Raw genomic sequence first — 17,564 nt, 5'->3', positions numbered from 1 at the left:
GTTAGACCCATTTTCTGATATTTTACTACATATAGAGTGAGAGAGGAAGTCTAGAGAGAGAGGGAGTGATCTTCATCAAGTCCCCACTCAATTCTTGCCCCAAATCCTTGAAGATTGTCAAGTGAAATCACTAGGCCTTCACCCCAAAAGAGGTAAGAACTTGAGCCCTAACCTTTGGTTTCGAAATTCACACTAGAATAAGGAATTAGCTTGTGGTTTCATGGGTATAAAAATGGATTTTCTTACATGCATAAAAGATAATGGGGTATGGGGAGGTTGTGAACTAAAAAGATAGCAATTGGGGTGCAAGATGATGAGAATCCTTCACAAAAGGGTCCTAAAATCACAATGCACACTTAGTGCTTGCTAATATGCTCAAATAATCTAGAACCTTAATCATGTCTCTAATTCTTGGTTCAACTTGCAATTTTCATAAAATAGATCGAAGTTGCTAGAAAATTCCGGAATTTATTGTAAGGATTTAAGGAAAGCTCTATTGAGGTATGTTTGGGTAAAACCCCCTCCTCTTAGAAATTGAGCTTCCATGGTGTCCGTGCAAATGTTGTAAGTCCGAAATTTGATTGATGTAGTACTTGTTATGTCAAGTGAATTGATGTTGTGAAAAATGTATGTGGAAGATGCTTCTCCATGTGTTTAATGTGCCATTATTTGTAAAATTGAGGATGTGTAGAGAACATGAGCTATGAGCTAAATGCCTAAATTTCAAGTCGAGGTTACATTGTGATTAGTATGCCAAACTAGATGAATTCCTCTTTATGCTTATGACTTGAATTGCTTTTGTATGTGCCTATGATCTTAATGGAAAGGTTTAATGTTGAAAATGGGAATAATGTGAAACGTGAGTTATGGAATGTGGCCTAGTGCTAAGTATGATGTGGTAATTGTGGCCCCAAGTGCCGATGAACCAATACATGTGAAACCAAAAATTGAAGTGAGATGATTAACGGAAAAGGGTAACGTCTTGGTGAGATAGCTTAGCCGATCGGGCCATGATCGGACGCCATGTCACACACACATGGTGGTATTATATTGATAATTGAAACTGGAAAGTGAGAATGAAATAAGGGTAACGTCTTGGTAAGACGGCTTAGCCGATCGGGACGTGATCGGACTCCGCTCAAGAAAGCGGTGGTATTGTGAATGATGATGCAACAATATGGAATGCCCCAACCTAAAATTACGGAAACTATGTGAAAACTATGTGAACCTTTTATATTGCTAATGTGGTGATTATTTGAAGCTTTGTAGTCCCTATGATTTCTTTTTACTCTTGTATGGTTGTTCTTTCTAATAGGATGGTGTTTAGTTATACATACTAGTACTATTCCATGGTACTAACACCCCTTTTGCCGGGGGCGCTACATTTTTGAATGAATGTAGGTGGATCCATAGCGGATAGTACTGATCGCGCATAGCGGAGTATCCTCCTCTCAAAGTCTTGGTGAGCCCCTTTCTCCTTAAGGGGTTATGTTGTACATCTTTTGTTGTAGACTTCCACTTTTGAGGTATAGCCGGGGCCTTGTTGCCGGCGTTGTCATAATTTGTCTTTTGTATCCTTAGATACTTCGTAAACGTTTGTGTGGGTTATGTTCGATGTCGGATGGGTCAATGTACTATATAGTAATTCTAAACTCTAGTTCTTCTAAACTGCAACTGTATGAAATCTTGATAACATAACCATGGTTTAAGGTTTGTGATATGAAAATAAATTATCAATGTTGAATGTACGATTTTTGCTATTGCCCAAATAAACGAAAGCATGGTTTTCTTAATCGTATGGAGTTGGGTAGGAAGTGTTAAAAAGGCTTGCTCAGTTGGGTTCACTCGATTGAGCGCCGGTCGCGCCTCGCGAGGTTGGGGCATGGCATTTAACAGGTTTTTCCAACTATGTGAGTCTGCCGAAGCCATGGTTTTACCTACCGGGTGAGATTTTATGCAGTATTTGGCTCTGAGAAAGGTGGCCCATAGAGAGTTCTGTGTTCTAAACCTCCACCATCTCTTAATACTAAAAGTATCAATAACATCTTGCATCTTCCTAATTCCAATGCCACCTTCGTCTTTGGGAAGACACATATTATGCCAAGAACTCCAATGATATTTTTTCGACCCATCTTTCTAACCCCAGAAGAAGTTTGCAAAATGCTTTTCCATGAGAGTAATAGTACCTTTGGGGGGGGGGGGCTCACAGCAGACAGAGTGTAAGTGGGGAAAGATTGTAATACATGCTTGACTAGTGTGATTTTTCCCCCTGGATATAGAATTTTACCTTGCTATCCGTTGATCCTTGTAACAATCTTCGCCAACATTTCATCAAATAAGACTGTGTTTTTCCTTCCATGATAGATGGGGCACCCCAAATAATTGAAAGGAAACTTTTTATCCATGAACCCTGATGCTTGCCTAATTCTATTGATCCTGGATGCAGAGGTATTAGGGGAAGTGATGAAATAACTCTTGTCATTGTTGACTTTTTGCCCCAAAGCCTTTTCATACCTCCTGATTTGTTTCTTGATAAGCTTGATGGATTTCTTGTTACCTCCACAGAAAATGACAATGTCATCAGCATATGCAAGGTGATTGATCTTTGGACCTCTGTTATTCATGCTGAAAGGGGTAAAAATTACACATATGAAGAGATTATTCAATGACCTGGTTAGCACTTCACCACTAATAATGAACAAGGAAGGTGACAGTGGATCTCCCTGTTTCAAACCATGAGATGAGGTAAATAAGCCTTTCCTATCATCATTAATAATAATAGAGTACCAGACTTGTTAACCAGACCCCAAATGATGTCAATCCATTCCTCCGAGAAGCCAAATTTCCTCAAAACTGACATAGTAAAGCTCCAGGACATTCTGTCATATGCTTTCTCCATGTCTAATTTGACAATCACATTACCCCCACATTTTTATGTTTGATGTTCTGTGTGATCTCTTGTGCTAGCAAAATGTTTACAGTAATGGATCTTCCTTTGACGAACCCACTTTGGTTATCTGAAATGAGTCTATGAAGCATAGGATTTAGTCTTCTTGAAAGAATTTTGGATATGATCTTGGCAGTGAAATTGCTTAGACTGATGGGTCTAAATTCTGAGAAGCTACTGGGAGATTCTACTTTAGGAAGTAGAACCAGGCAGGTGTGTGAGAAGAACTTGGTTAGTCTCTTTCCATTGAAAATTTCTTGCATGAAGTCAGTGATATCATCTTTGATTATATCCCAACATTTCTGAAAAAAGGTGTCGTTAAAGCCATCAGGACCAGCTGCACTATTAGCTCCCATATCAAAAACAACATCCCTGATTTCCTCTGTATTAGGTATGGAAGTCAGGACAATGTTGTCTTCTTCAGTAATTATCCTGGGAATGCATTCAAGTATATCATTATCATTGAATTGATGCTTGATGTTGAATCTCTTGTGGAGGTGTCTAATAGCGGCTTTTGCAATGTTATCTTCACCTTCCACCCATCTGTCTCTATGATCTTTGATCTTGTGAAGTTGTAGCATTCTTCTTCTTCCCCTAATTAGACTATGATGTACTTGGTATTAGAATCACCTTCTTCGAACCACTTGATGTTTGCTTTCTGTTTAAGAATGGAGTCTTGCCTGGTCAGCTATTTGATGTATTCAGCTTGCCCTCTATTAAGCTCTTCTCTAGATAGGTCAGCATTGTGTTGTAGATCAAGTTCTTCAAGGACATTCATTTTGGCTTCCCAGTGTTGAACATGCTCATACACATTTCCAATCTCCTCCTTAGACCATCGTGTAAGCTTTTTGCTAAGTCTTTTTAGTTTCTGTTGAAGTATCCACAATGCATTCCCACTAATATTAGAGTTCCACATATCTTCTACCAGGTTCATGAAGGAAGGATGCTCCACCCAGAAGTCCAAGAATTTGAAGTACTTAATGCCATTGTTGTTTGTATTATAGCACTTGAGAAGTAAAGGTCTATGGTCAGAACCAGTTCTTGGGAGATGCTTGACAACATTATTTTGCATAAGCTGGCACCACGAGTAATTAGCAAAGACTCTATCAAGCCTCTTCCAAACTCTTCTTCTAGCCTCCCAATTATTGCACCAAGTGAATTTACGCCCAACATAGCCCAAATCCTTAACTTCACAGTTGTTCATGCAGGAGCTGAAGTCTAAACTTTTATACATTCTGTGAGGCCGACCTCCCTGTTTCTCTTCCGGATCCAGAATAACATTGAAGTCATCTCCAATGCACCACGGGCCATCAATCATCATGTGTGTGTCTTCCAAGCTACACCATAGGTTTTTTCTTTCGTTAGCGTTACATTTTGCATAAACTGCAGTTGGGAACATACTCTTGGCATCCACCCCATTATGTATTTTGATAGTGATTTATTGATCATCCACAATAATCACACTTGATTGAAAGTTTTCAGACCACATGAGCCAAATTTTCCTATTTGTGTTGGATATGCAATGCTTAAGTCTCAGAAATTTCATGTATTTGTTGATCTTGTTCATACTGACAAAAGGTTTCATGAGCGCTATGAAATCTACTTTGTTGATGTTGACAAGGTTTTTAAGTCTAGGCATGGCCTTTTTTGTGTTAACTCCTCTAGTGTTCCAAAAAATGACACTAATCATGGAATAATGAGGGAAATTAGTTTGATCTACCTCCGTGAGGAGGCGCATTGTCATTTTGTTTTTTCTTCTTTTCCTTCTTTTTGTTCTGATTCTTGCTTCTGATCACAGGAGAGAATTTTTCTTCATTGTCATGGTCCTGCTCATTCTGTAGTTGATTCTCTGGTATCCTAACAGTCACAGTATTTGGAGATGTGATCTCAAATTGTTGTTGTGTTTCTTTTCTCATTGAGACTGAATCACTGTTGCTTTGTTGATGCACTGGGTTAAGATCTGGTTCAAGACATATTCCAGGCAAAATTTTGATTTCTGAGGGGATACTGACTAACTCATTGACATACTCTTGCCATTCCAACTCCTTGGTTGTCTTGACCACATCATTACTCGATTTCAAGACAATTTCCTCATTATCCGAAGGGCCTTCATTCATGATCTCATTGGTACTCCTTTCTTTTATGATTTCTTCACTGTTACACCCCTCTGTTGTGTTTATTTTGCTGCTGCTAATCTGAAGGTTTTCTTCATTAGGCAATAACACAGTTTTGCTTTTTAAGCTGCTGGAAAATTTGACATGTTTGAAAGCAACTTTAGACCTCTTTTTTGGATTTTTTTTTTCTTCTAACCTTGTTCTTCTTTGTAGTTCTACTCTTGATTCTTTGCTGCTTTGGCAAGTCTTCATTTATACTCTGATCCCTGGCAGTTTCGTTTTGTACCTGAGCAATTCTACAGGTCTGATCATCAGTGTTATTTTCAGACTTATTAAAACTCTGTTTCCTCTGTGTTCTGCCTTGCCCCTGTTTCTTCTGGGAATGCTGCGATTCATTTGAGCTGCCAGCTTCCCCTATTTCACCCTCGTTATTCACTACATTCTTTGCCTTAATTTCAGCTTCTTCCCTTCCTTCTTTGTTCAATTCTTCCTCTTGTTATCTCTTTTCCAGCTCTCTTTTCCTCTCTAAAACTCTACAATTCATCATATTGTGACCAAGTTTTCTACAGTGTTTACAATATTTAGGAACCCCTTCATATTCAAGTTTTTGTATGAACCCTTTTTGAGGAGCATTCTCGAATACCTGTCCAACATAAACAGCATCTGGTTGCTATTTAAGTAAATCAATTTCAATTCGAACCTTCGCCATGCTAGGTCTCGTTTTACCACGCGTAGCTAGTTCCATTTCCAATAGCGTTCCGACGGCACTGACTACTTGCTTAACATACTGTCATGTGTGCATATGAAAGGGGAGACCAGGTAACAACACCCATACCGGTGCCACTGGGAGGTCGTCCTCTAGCTTAAAATTCGGAGACCACCTCTGAAACCACATTTGTTGTCCCTCATTCAATTACTCTCTTGAACCAGACCACATTGAAATCATCTTCATTTGTAAAATTCAGAAACACATTAAAGTTATCATAAACCCCAAATTTCACATTATCTTTGATGGAGATTAGCTCTTTGAATTTTGACCTAATTCGGTCGATTTGGGGCCTAGGTTTAAGGAATCTACCCACAATTGTGTGTTTACATTCTTTAGCCATGATTACATAGTAGTCTGATGCCTTGAATAAAACTGTCGGCATCCCATTATGAGTAGAGTGAGTTGCTATTACAGACTCCCTTGCATGTTGATTTGGGGGTTAAAATTGTTTAGAGGCTGAATTGTATCTGCATAGGAGATCTTTTTGTTAGCTATTTCAAAAATTTACTTTGTAGGTTGATGAGGAGTGTTTTGGCCATGCAGACGCGCCGGAGTGTGGGGGGGGGGGGGGGGAGGCGCCGTTCGGTGGATCCATGGCAGTGGCGCGTGGGCCTACTCGTTGGGAGTTAGCCGTTAGCAAACCGTTGTTTTAGAGAGAGATGAGAGAGAATTTTTTTTTAATTACTAGTAATATATAGAAATAGGAGTTGAAGTGTACGAACATTGGAACGAACACTGGCAAAATGGAAATTATAGATGTTTGTCATGGGCATTGTTTCATTTTGCTCTTCAAAATCAGCAATTTTATTCTCCCCAGTTTTATGACACGTGTTGGTTTTTGTATTTTTGTCTTCCACTTTCATTGATCCCATTTTTCCACTTCAATATCAGTCATTTCCCTGCTTTCCTCCTTCGAAAAATGCTCACCTTTTCTTCTCTGATTTTTCCTCTTCTTCATTGTGTTGTTAATTTTCTTTTTAGGTCTTGGTTAACTCCAAGATATGTTTTATTATTCTTTTTCTAAATGTATTCTTGGTTCATCTGATATCACACATTTCTGAAGTGTTACATGTGAGTAATTTCTTTTATTTTAATAAAATTTTAAATTTTAACCTAAGATTTGAAATTGGGGTAGTAAAAATTCACTATGACCAAGCAACTGAAACGCACATAGAATTTTTTGGGGTGCAAGAGGAATAAACGATGAAGGTTGCAAAGAAACTGCTTTTAAGTAATCTCTCGGCGGCTCATATTGAGAGGTAATGAATAAAATTTCTTCTTCCTGAAAAACTATTAAGAACTTTTTATTAGGTTATTTTAATATTTCATATTGATTGTCATGATTTGCGTTAATTGGTATTTCAATACTTATAGTATATATAAAAAATGAATTGTATGTATGAGCTTCAGACACATTGGTATTTCATTTATAAGGAATTGGTTCCAAAATGACAACCTCATAAACATGCTTCATTCGACTTTTTTAGGGAGTGAAATTTGGTGTTAATTTGGTCCCTACTTTCGTCCTATCCTGTTCGTATCTTCATCTTCTGTATTTATGAGTATTTCTTTGGTGTTTTCTATTTTGCTACCCCATTTTATATATGAATATTTGATTTATCATTGAGTTGCATATGTCTAAGATTTCATTGATATTGTCAGTTCAGTTCCTTATCCCCTTTGGGTTTGGTTAGAGCACATGTAGCGTGCGAACTAATTCCCTCGACTGGAAACTGCAGGCCCTTCTTTTTTACAATAACATGAGATGAGATAAGGGCGTTGTTGCTATCTCTGAACTTGTGAAGCACTCTCCAATATTGGAGGATTTCATGTTCATATACAATGATTGGATCTGATGAAGATAAGGACGTCATACACTATCTTTCACAAGCAGTTGGAGTATGCACCAACTTAATGGGGGTTGACTGGCATGAAAGATGTATACCGAGGAAGTTGAACTTGTATTGAGCAAAGTCATATCGAGTTTGTTTGTCAAACTTAACTGAAATCTCACCCGAGTTACTTTAATTTGTAGGATAACGTCTTCACTTCTCTTGCTAATGCCCTTAATAAATTTGTTCCATTCTTGGAGTTTTAGAAAGACATCTGTTGGACTAGGTCCATTTGATTGTGGTTGATTTATTTCTTTACTTTGGGCCAGTAATAAGGGCCCAATTTTGTATTTATCTGAGGCCTTATTATTTTGTACAAACACTTGATTTCATTTTACACAGCACATAATAGAAAATATCCAGAAGCTTTTTCTTTCTCTCTCTAATGGAGATACTCGATTTTCATTCTTCATGCTTTCAATCTGAGAAATATATCTGTTTACCGGAAAAATGGTAATAACAATTAAATTTGATTGTGAGGTTCTAAAAATACGTGATCTATTTTTATGCTAGTTGTTAAGCGAGGGATGCTAAGTAAAAGGTTAGAAATCAGGATTATAGCTTAGAAATGACAAGATGATCGAACCAAACGGTGGCGGATCAGAGGCCTCGAGCTGTCGATTACAGGGCCTCGGGGTCGAACTGGGTGGTCGATTCGGGGCAGCCAAAGGGGAGATAACAGTTATACGAGCCATGGCGATGGCTTTTTTATGACCAATGATAGGCAATAAATGAAGAACAATAAATAGAATACATTGAATGTAAGCAATTAATGAAGTAATGAACTCAAGAGAATATGTTAGAGAGTAGAAGGAATGTTCTTGTGTATTTAGTATTGAGCATCAGATTTGTACAAATGACAAGGATCCCCTTTATACATGAGGGGGAACATAGTAAAAAAGCATTAAATTACAAAGATATGGACTGACACGGCCATTTAGTGCCTTGATTCTCCTTTTTACTAGCCCACTAGACTTGACAAGCTATACGTACGCGCCTTGGGAACTTCACCTTGGTCCGCCGAGACCACTAATTCACATTTCTTCGGGGCCGGTCATTACTTATACTATCTCGAAGTCGACCATCGAGAATTTTCGGAGTCGATCACAAGAAACCCTCGAGATGCATTGATGCTCGTGAAATCGAACCGTTGATTTCTACTGTATACAGATAGTCCCCGCGTTTCCTAGAACAAAGTGATAGGAAATGATTTTGAACTCCTACCCCATAAGCATCATCGTCATGACGTCAGCTCATCAGAGCATTAAATGCCATACTCAAAAAGCCGCGCACGGGTCGCCGTTAAACACGACTATCGAGAAGCCCACGAACCGCTATTGGTTCGTCCTTTCCGCTGCCCACATGGCTCCTATAAATGCATTAGTCTTTTGATAATTCATACTTTCACAACACCTTCAAATTTTCAGGGCCTGATCCATCCCCTTTCACATTCTTTCTTCTTCCGTTCTCGATCCTTTTCCTGCTTTCTCAGAAAAGCTTTGCCACCATCATGGATAGAACTTCCAAGACAGTTCCTCAAAAAGACGAGGCTGCCTCTCCGTCCCGAACATCCAAAGGAAAACCCAATGCGATACCCACTGTTGAACAGTGTACTCCTATCGGGCTCGACACGATGAAGGATTTTTCCGTCGACAAACCTTCATCTATACCGGGCCTATGCGAACACATGTCCCGGTATATTAGCGTTGTGATCGATATAGGGAAAGTGAAGAAAGACTGCCGATGGTGGAAGGCAATGCTGGTTGAGATCCTCTGCTCTAACGAAAGCATAACGGATCACAAAGCCGGTTTCCTTTATGTATATACTTACCCGTTCACTTTGGGTCCGGTCGATTCTTCGAACCCTTCTTCCCCAGAGATAGATCCGGTTATTCTCGATTTTTGCGACAAGTATCAAGTAACACTTGGTCAAATCTATCCATCTTTCTGGAGGATAGTCTACATTCTCCGCCACTTTTCCAATGAGGTCGAGGGTGTGACTTTTACCCTCGATCATTTGATAAGATTGTATAGCCCTCGATTTTATCGAGGTTTGATTAGGCTTCACCCTCGGTCCAAGAAGTCATTTTCTCGAGCATTGATGGGGACATGGATCGAGGCTGGATGAGCAGGTTCGTCCGAGTGGGGACCTCGGACATCATCCTGGCCGAGAGGATGCCATTCCCGGAGAAGTGGAATACACAGCGTAAGTATCTCTCCTTCTAACATGCTTTGTGGTCTTCTTACTTTTCTTTTGAGAAATGATCTCCCCTCGGTTTTTGCAGCTATCGCTTGGTATCCTGAAGCGGTTTAGGATTTGCCGGGATGGATTAAGCGATTGGATGTTATGTTCCCGTATCTTAGGCGATCTTGGCCCGACCTGGCCAAAACGCGGTGGGTGGCCAAGAATCATGGTAAAATCCTTTTTGCTACCTTTATCATATTTTTACATTTCTTCCCTCTCCCCTCTGTGCTGACAAATTTTGATCACTATGTTTCCACAGGCCTTGGCGATGGAGTGCAGATGAGACCGCCTCCCGACGGTGAGGAGGAGGCTCCGAAGCCCGACAAGGGTAAGAAGAGGAAAAAAAGGGCGGTCGCTGAGTCCCCTGTGGCAAAGAAAGCCAGGTCTCGAGCTGAGGCCGAGGTCTCATCTTCAGCTTCTAGAGTGGGCTCCGATGACGAGGGTGAGGATGATGATGGCAATGATACCCCTTTGGTTCAAAGGAGAAGGTTGGGAACGGATGTCCAGCAGGCGTCCCGCCCGAAGGCCGCTGAATCGGGGGCAGTCATATCAGATCGACCCCGCGTGGTGGAGACCCTCGAGGAGGGTGTGAACGTGGTCCCTGAGCCTTTGGTCAGGCGTGATGCAGTTTTTGTTGAGGAGATCGTTGCTGCTAGCTCCAAAGGGTCTGGACCCGGAGCCTTTGGGGACAAGATTTGCCCCTCGGTGATATCTAAGCCCTAGGTGGTCATAACTTGGGCGCTCTCGCCCGGGGAATTCAGGGATGCTCAGGACCAAAACGCTACCAACGTGGAGGGTCCCCTCGAAGGGGGAGGCGAGCTTGACAACTTCTTCGATGGTGTTAACGATGTTAGTGAGGACATTGATCTCGATTCTCCCAACGCTATCGAAGAAGCCAAGAGGCTCCAGCAGAAGGTGATGGCTTTTAATGTACATTCTTTGGGTCTTAAATACCTTCCCTTGTTTTTCCTGACTCTTCCAGAAGAGGCTCCAGCGGAAGATGTATGACCATGCTTTCTCCAAGCTCCAAGACGAGCTTTCATGTCGTGGAAAGGACCTCGAGAAGCTCACCTCGGGATTGCAAGAGTCAGAGGCCCTCTCTGCTCGAAAGGGGGAAGATTTAAGTGAGCTTAGGGCGAATTTGGAGGGAGTGCTCCGAGAAAAGGCTGGCCTTCTTGAGCAGGTAACTTGTTATTCATAAATCCGTTCGTTGCTCCCATAATTCGAAGCTTACTGACTTGTCGATTCCCTTGTAGCTCGGGCAAAAGGATGTGGAGCTCCTCGAGCTGAGGAGGCGAAATGAGGATGTGGCCTCGGAATTGGCGTCGACTCAGGGTCTTCTCCAAAGTGCTCAAGAAGAGATTGTTGCACTATCTATGGCCAAGTCTGAGGCCGAAGAAAAAACCGCAACTCTTGGTCGCTTTGGATGAAGATCCCGGAAATGGTTTAGAGGGCAGTGACGATTGAAAAATAGGCCTGCGTCGCCCCCCCCCCCTCCCCGCCTCTTTTTTTTGTTTTGTGTATGTACTCCCGGGGAAACAGGTCTTGTAAAGACGTCCCTTGTAAATATATTTTTTGGCAATGCAAGAGAATTTTTTTGCTTCAAGTTTCTGAATTCTTTATACTTCAGTGTTCATGCGGAATTAGCCTTCGAATTTTGATGTTGACTCCTTGGAGTCCATACTTAGAGTATCCAGGGCCCTCGAGATCGGGCACCATCTCGAGATTAGGTTGATAACTTCTTTGGAGCCAATGCTTGTAATATTAGAGATCCTCGGGGTCTCAATATTTTCCCTGCACCGCGTGTCAGCGTCGTTCGTGCGACCTAGCAACGGGAGCCCCCAGGGTGGTCCCACCAGTACATTTTCCAAAAGGTGACGTTGTCATGGCCAGGCTTAATTAGTCTTCTGGGTAGGCTAACATTCACCGCTTGCCTCTATATATTCACTCGCTCACTTCTCAAATGGAGACTCTTCTACTCTGCGCAACTATCTCTTTCATAGAACTTTGTTCTTCGTGCTAGCTCTTTCGTCATTTCAACCTACAGCCTTTGCCCAAATCTTCATCCTCCTCTTCCTATTTTACCGTAGCCATGGCCGCTACATCGAAGTCCGTTCATCAAGGAGAGGGGCATTCTGCCTCTGTTTTGGTTTTGGTCGGTGGTACACCGCCGGTATCCGGTGAGCAGACCCCAAGGTGCCTTGCCTCGAGGAGAGATTTTACACTGGAGAAGCCTCCCAACGTCTACAGACATCGGAGCATGTATCGAGGTTCGTCTCCTCAATAGGGGAGGAACATCTCGAGATGATTAGGAAAGACTGTGGATGGGGAGAAGCAGTGGTATTGCAGATGCCTTCCCCGGAGGAGAGCATCATGACCCATGTCGAGGGGTTTTTGAGCGTGTAAACGTATCCTTTTACGCTGGCCCCCCCTCCCCCTGACAAGGTCGTGCTTGAGTTCTGCAGGAGGTATTAGGTTACCCTGGCACAGGCTCACCCATCCCTTTGGAGGATAGTTCTGACGATAAGATACTTTGCAGATAAGCCCGGGCTCGAATTCACCCTTAGCCACCATGTTAGGTTATATCGGCCTCTGCATTATCGGGGCTTGATTACTCTGCGACGTCGATCCACCCGGTCCCCTGCCGCTAGTGATGAAGAGGACGAGGACCGAGGGTGGATGAGCTGATTTGTTCGAGCACGGACAGTCGATATCGTCCCTGGAGAGTTTTTGCTATTTCATGAGAAATGGAATTTCACACGTAAGTGGTATACTTGTATTTTTACCCTTTTCTCGTAGTGGAGGCGGGCTCCGTGATGATGTTTTCTCATTTCATTTTCTTTAGCGCTTCCTTGGCTGTCGGGCGAGGTTCCTGACCTGCCAGAGTGGTCCCGTAAGCTGGCAGCTTGCTCGACTTATGATAAGCGCAAATGGCGAGACCTGTCCAAGGGGAGATGTGAAGAAAAGCATCATGATAGGTGTTAAGTGGCTCATTTCCTCTAGAAAAGGTGCTTTCCTTTTAGCGTGCTAACTCTGCCGTCGTAGGTGCCGGAGATTTTTCCGAGATGAGGCCGTGTCCCCTGGGGGACGAGGAGAGATCGCCAGCGTCGGAGCCGAGGATTGATCATAAACGAAAAGAACCTTCGAGGTGCGAGGATGCTCGTGGTGGGGCGATTCCTCCTCTGAGGTTAAAAATAGGCAAGTTGGCCGAGCTTCCGGCTTCGGAGGCTTCTATTTTTGAAAAAACATTTCCTGTTCCCGTCGAAGGTACTTCGAGGGACAAGGGTAATCAGGAGCCTTCCTTTTCTCCTACCGAAGGCACTCCGGGGGAAACTAATCCATCGAACGTAGGCTCGACCTATGGTTAAGCATAGCGGCTTAGCTCTATGGTAAGCTTTAGTAGCCAGTACAGGCTTCTTTTGGTTTTGCGCCCTCCCTTTATTATCGAGTTTTTCTTTTGCAAGCCTTTGATAAGCTTAAGTCTGAGTTGCTTCGCCGTGAGGCCAGGCTACGGAAAGCTTTGGGTAGGGCAAAATCCCTCAGGCTCCTTTGTATGAAAAAGGAAGATGAGCTAGTATATCTACGGTGCGAGGCGGATCAAAGTCGGAACTACGAGAGCCGTCTCGAAAGATGGGTAACCTGCACTTGTGCCATCGTATGTTCCTGCTTTGACTTTTGGATATTAATACTTTGACATTTCAGTTGGAGGAGCAAAACGGAGGAGCTGGAATGACTTTGGGGCGAAGTTGGCCGGGTTAGATATGAGTCTGATGAGTTGAAGGCTCAGATAAATGCCCATGTTGCGACCAAGGAGGATGCTTTGGCTAAGGCTTCTGCCCTCGAGAGACAACTTCGGAATGCTCGTGCAATTGATTTTGTCCGAGAGAATACGGTTACAAGGCTCGAGTCTGAGCTTTTGAAGGTGAAGGCCGAGGTTGTGGATGCCAGCGCCGAGGCTGTAATGAGCCGCACTAAGGCCGACTAGAAAGTGGCGGTCCATTTAAAGGGTGCTGCTGATGCCAGAGCTGAGCTGAGAAGGGCCCTCGACTGTGAGAACTGCAATAATGAGTATATGAGGTGTAAATGTCGGAGAAAAACCCTTGAGGAAATTCATGCCAGGGGCTTCGACCTCTCGGGAGAGATAAAGCAGGCAAAGGCGGAAAAATGTGATGCTAAATTCCTTTTATCCGATGCCGAAGATAGTGAGGATGCGGTTCACGGGCCATAGTCCTCAAGGGGGACGTAGGTTTCTTTTTTTGTTTCTGTATATAGTACTTTCAAAGTACGTTGTAAATGGAGCTTGTAATTTCTCGCGTGTATGTATATAAGGAAACTCCATGGTTTTATTCCTCTTGCATTTCTTTTTTCCTCGAATTCAGCCAGATGAACTAGTCTTTGAGTTAGAAAGAATCCTCAGATTCATAGTACGGTCCTGGGGCTCATTAGGCTGGCCCGTAGGCTCTTACGTGTTTGGCCAATGCAACCTTTTAGTATAAGCCGGCGTTCGAGCTCTTATGCTTGTGCTCTTAGACATGTTTGGTTAACTGTTTTGGGTTCAGTCTCCGAGTCGGGTGACGGTTCGAGCTCATTCGACCCTCAAGTTTTTGAATTTCAAGCTGGCGATAGTGGTTCTTACGCTTTGGGTCGGTGCGACCGTTTGTGTGAGCTGGCGACAATGGCACTTACGCTTTGGGTCGATGTGACCTTTTGTGTGAGCTGGCGACAATGGCTCTTACACTTTAGGTCGATACGACCTTTAGTATAGGCTTTATTTTTCCCTCGTTAAGGATTTTTGAGATTGTGTATTCCTGAATCTTCGACGGTTTGATAAAAACCTCGATTATAAGTCGTTATGTGGCGATGATCGAGCACCTCGGGAGGTTTGGCTCGGTTGCTGAGTAGCTCGAAGCCTGTAATTTGGAGCTGACATGGTCGAAGCTCTTTTGCCTATGTCGAGGGTAGCCTGTTTAACAAGTTCTTTTCGAAGTAGATTCGAAGTAATTGAAGGCCTGTGATTTTGTAGCGACGGTCGGGCGTCCCCGAGTCACGTTAGTTTTGTTGGTACATCCTTGTGACCATAGTCATTTGTGTTTGGCCGGAGCCATGTTTAGTCCCGAGAGAAGTAGTTTCGGCGTCTATATCGAGGGTATGCCTTTTGGGGGTCTTACAAGCTCGATATATAGCCTTAACTTTTAGATCGGGTTTATGCCTTTAGTAAGGTCTTACAAGTTTTACATGCCTTTGAGGTCTTACAGTGTTGAATACTTGGTACAAGTATGGTTCATGCCTTGCTTGAGGTCTTACAGATATTGCCACTTGGTACAAGTGTGGTTCATGCCTTGCTTGAGGTCTTACAGATATTGTTGTTGTCTTATATAGGTCTTACGAAATCGAGCCTGCCCTTTTGGGGTCTTATGGCCTCGGGTTTTTGGTAAGTGGCGATTGGCGACAGTCCCTGAGTCATCGAGGGTTCCTTGGCTCGGGAGCCATTACTTGTAAACTTGGTATTGCCTCATTGAGGGCTTACGATTTCGGAGTTTCCGACCCGGAGGCCGTGCAATTTCGAGATTTTGACGCCAGTCCCCGAGTGTTCGTGGCGTTTCTGGCTTTGGGGCGATTTTGTGACTTTGATGTTGCCTCGTTGAGGGCTTATGAGTTTGGAGCTCCGACCCGGAGGTCGTTCAGGCAGTCCCCGAGTGTTCAGGATGTTTTTTGACAGAGGAGCCATTTCTGCAAAAATACCGAGCTTCTTTGAAACGCAAAATGCTTTTTAAAATTATTCTTCGATTGCTTGGTGCAAGCATACATGTTTTCGCTGTCAGGGGCTCAGTGATTCTATACAGGCACGGTTCCTTCGACCGTTTGGCCTGGTACATTGTTTTTGCTATCGAGACCCTGTTCAGCATATCTTAGCTTCTCCGAGAAGGTGATCTTCCGGGGGGATACCCCCTAGTATTCGAGGTTGATTGCATGAGAAGCCTCGGATACTTGTTGTGTTTTCCTTAGGTAGCATATAGGTGTCGCCTCATTAAAAACCTTGCCGGTAAAACTCTTCTTGGGATATAAACCCGGGCGAAGGAAAAGAGTGAAACGCATGCTTTTGAAACCTAAGGCATTCGAGAGGTGCTTCGGGCGTTTTGATTGGATACCTGCACCCAGGTTAGCGTACAGTGTAATTAAAAGAAAAGGGAGACGATCATACCATAGTGTAGAATGTGTCGGTGATGTTTCGAGCCCCAATATGTTTCAGTCGCTCGTGATGAGGATGCGGTACGGTCTTCCGCTTTGCTTAGTCGGGCTTAACCGAAGATGTAGTTTGCTATCACTATTTCACTGTTTGTTTATCCTTCAGCCCCCTTGACGATGGAGATACGGGTGTTTTGGGTCGTGCCGTCCATATTGGCTGGTGTGGTGGTTTCCACTTTTGTTGTTTTGTTCTCCAAGTTGAGTCCGTTCAGGACTTCGAAAGGCGGGCATAATTTGGTTAAGCAGCCCGAGCTGCTCTATTACCTTCGACCTAATAATATTGGCCGAGCTACCTGGATTTACAAGTATATGTTTGATTCGACATGTGTTTAAAAGAAAGGAAGTTACCAGTGCGCCGTTGTGGGGCTGAGATAGAGCCTAGAGTGTGCCTTTCCCTGTTGAGGAATGTTTTTGCTTTCCTGGCCGCAGATTCCTACAGAGCGCCAATACCTTAAAAGATCGAATGGATGACAGGTTGCGGCTCATCTGCTTCGTTCTTTTTTGTCACCTCTCTTTCCCAGAACTGATTTTTGGCTATGTCGCTGAGGAACTCCCGCAGGAGACCTTTGTTGAGTAATCGGGTCACTTCTTCCCGGAGTTGTCGTCAATCTTCAGTCCTGTGGCCGTGCATGTTGTGAAATTCACACACTAAGTTATGATTTTTTTGCGACGGATCTGATTGTACAGGCCTGGGCCACCCGGCGTCTCTGATTATACTGATGGCGAACACGATGTCTGATACGTCGACGTTGAAGTTGTATTCCGACAAGCGAGGTGCCTCCGTTGGCCCCGTGTGCCTATCGAATCCGGCTCTATTGACGAGTCCCCGATGATTCTGTCCTCGATCCATCCTTCGATCATTGCGGGGTATGTTGCGCCTCGGGGCGTTTCTCCTGTCTTCGATGTATGGCTGGTACCTTTCTTTGTTTGGCTTTGTCTCCTTCGCCAAAAGCCTGCTTGGGTACACCGAGCCCGAGGGGGATCCTAGTTGGTCGTCCTCGACCTTGATTTTTGACTGGTATCGGTTGTGAATGTCCGACCAGGTCACGGCGGGATATTTAACCAGATTCTGTTTCAGCTGCTTCGAAGCCACCAAGCTTTGTTCATTCAGACCTTGAGTGAAGGCCTGCACTGCCCAGTCGTCGGAGACTAGTGGTAGTTCCATTCGTTCCAATTGAAAGTGAGATACGAACTCTCGCAGCATCTCATTCTCCCTCTACTTAATCTTGAAGACGTCAGATTTCCTTGTTGCTACTTTGATGGCACCAGCATGTGCCTTAATGAAAGAATCCGCCAACATGGCAAATGAATCTATCGAGTTTAGGGCCAGGTTGTGATACCACATCATTAC

At 43.4% G+C, this 17,564-nt stretch overlaps 1 protein-coding gene across 1 annotated transcript; it reads right to left on the bottom strand.

The window, feature by feature from the left end:
- LOC109220125 lies at nt 3,636-4,268 on the bottom strand. The gene has a single exon (XM_019384591.1). The coding sequence runs from the start codon at nt 4,266-4,268 to the stop codon at nt 3,636-3,638; it is 633 nt and encodes a 210-aa protein (XP_019240136.1).

This window comes from Nicotiana attenuata, chromosome 2 (assembly GCF_001879085.1).
Source record: "Nicotiana attenuata strain UT chromosome 2, NIATTr2, whole genome shotgun sequence".
Taxonomy (NCBI): Eukaryota; Viridiplantae; Streptophyta; class Magnoliopsida; order Solanales; family Solanaceae; genus Nicotiana; species Nicotiana attenuata.
Note: the sequence above shows the minus strand (reverse complement) of the source record. Positions and strands in the feature narration are given on the sequence as shown.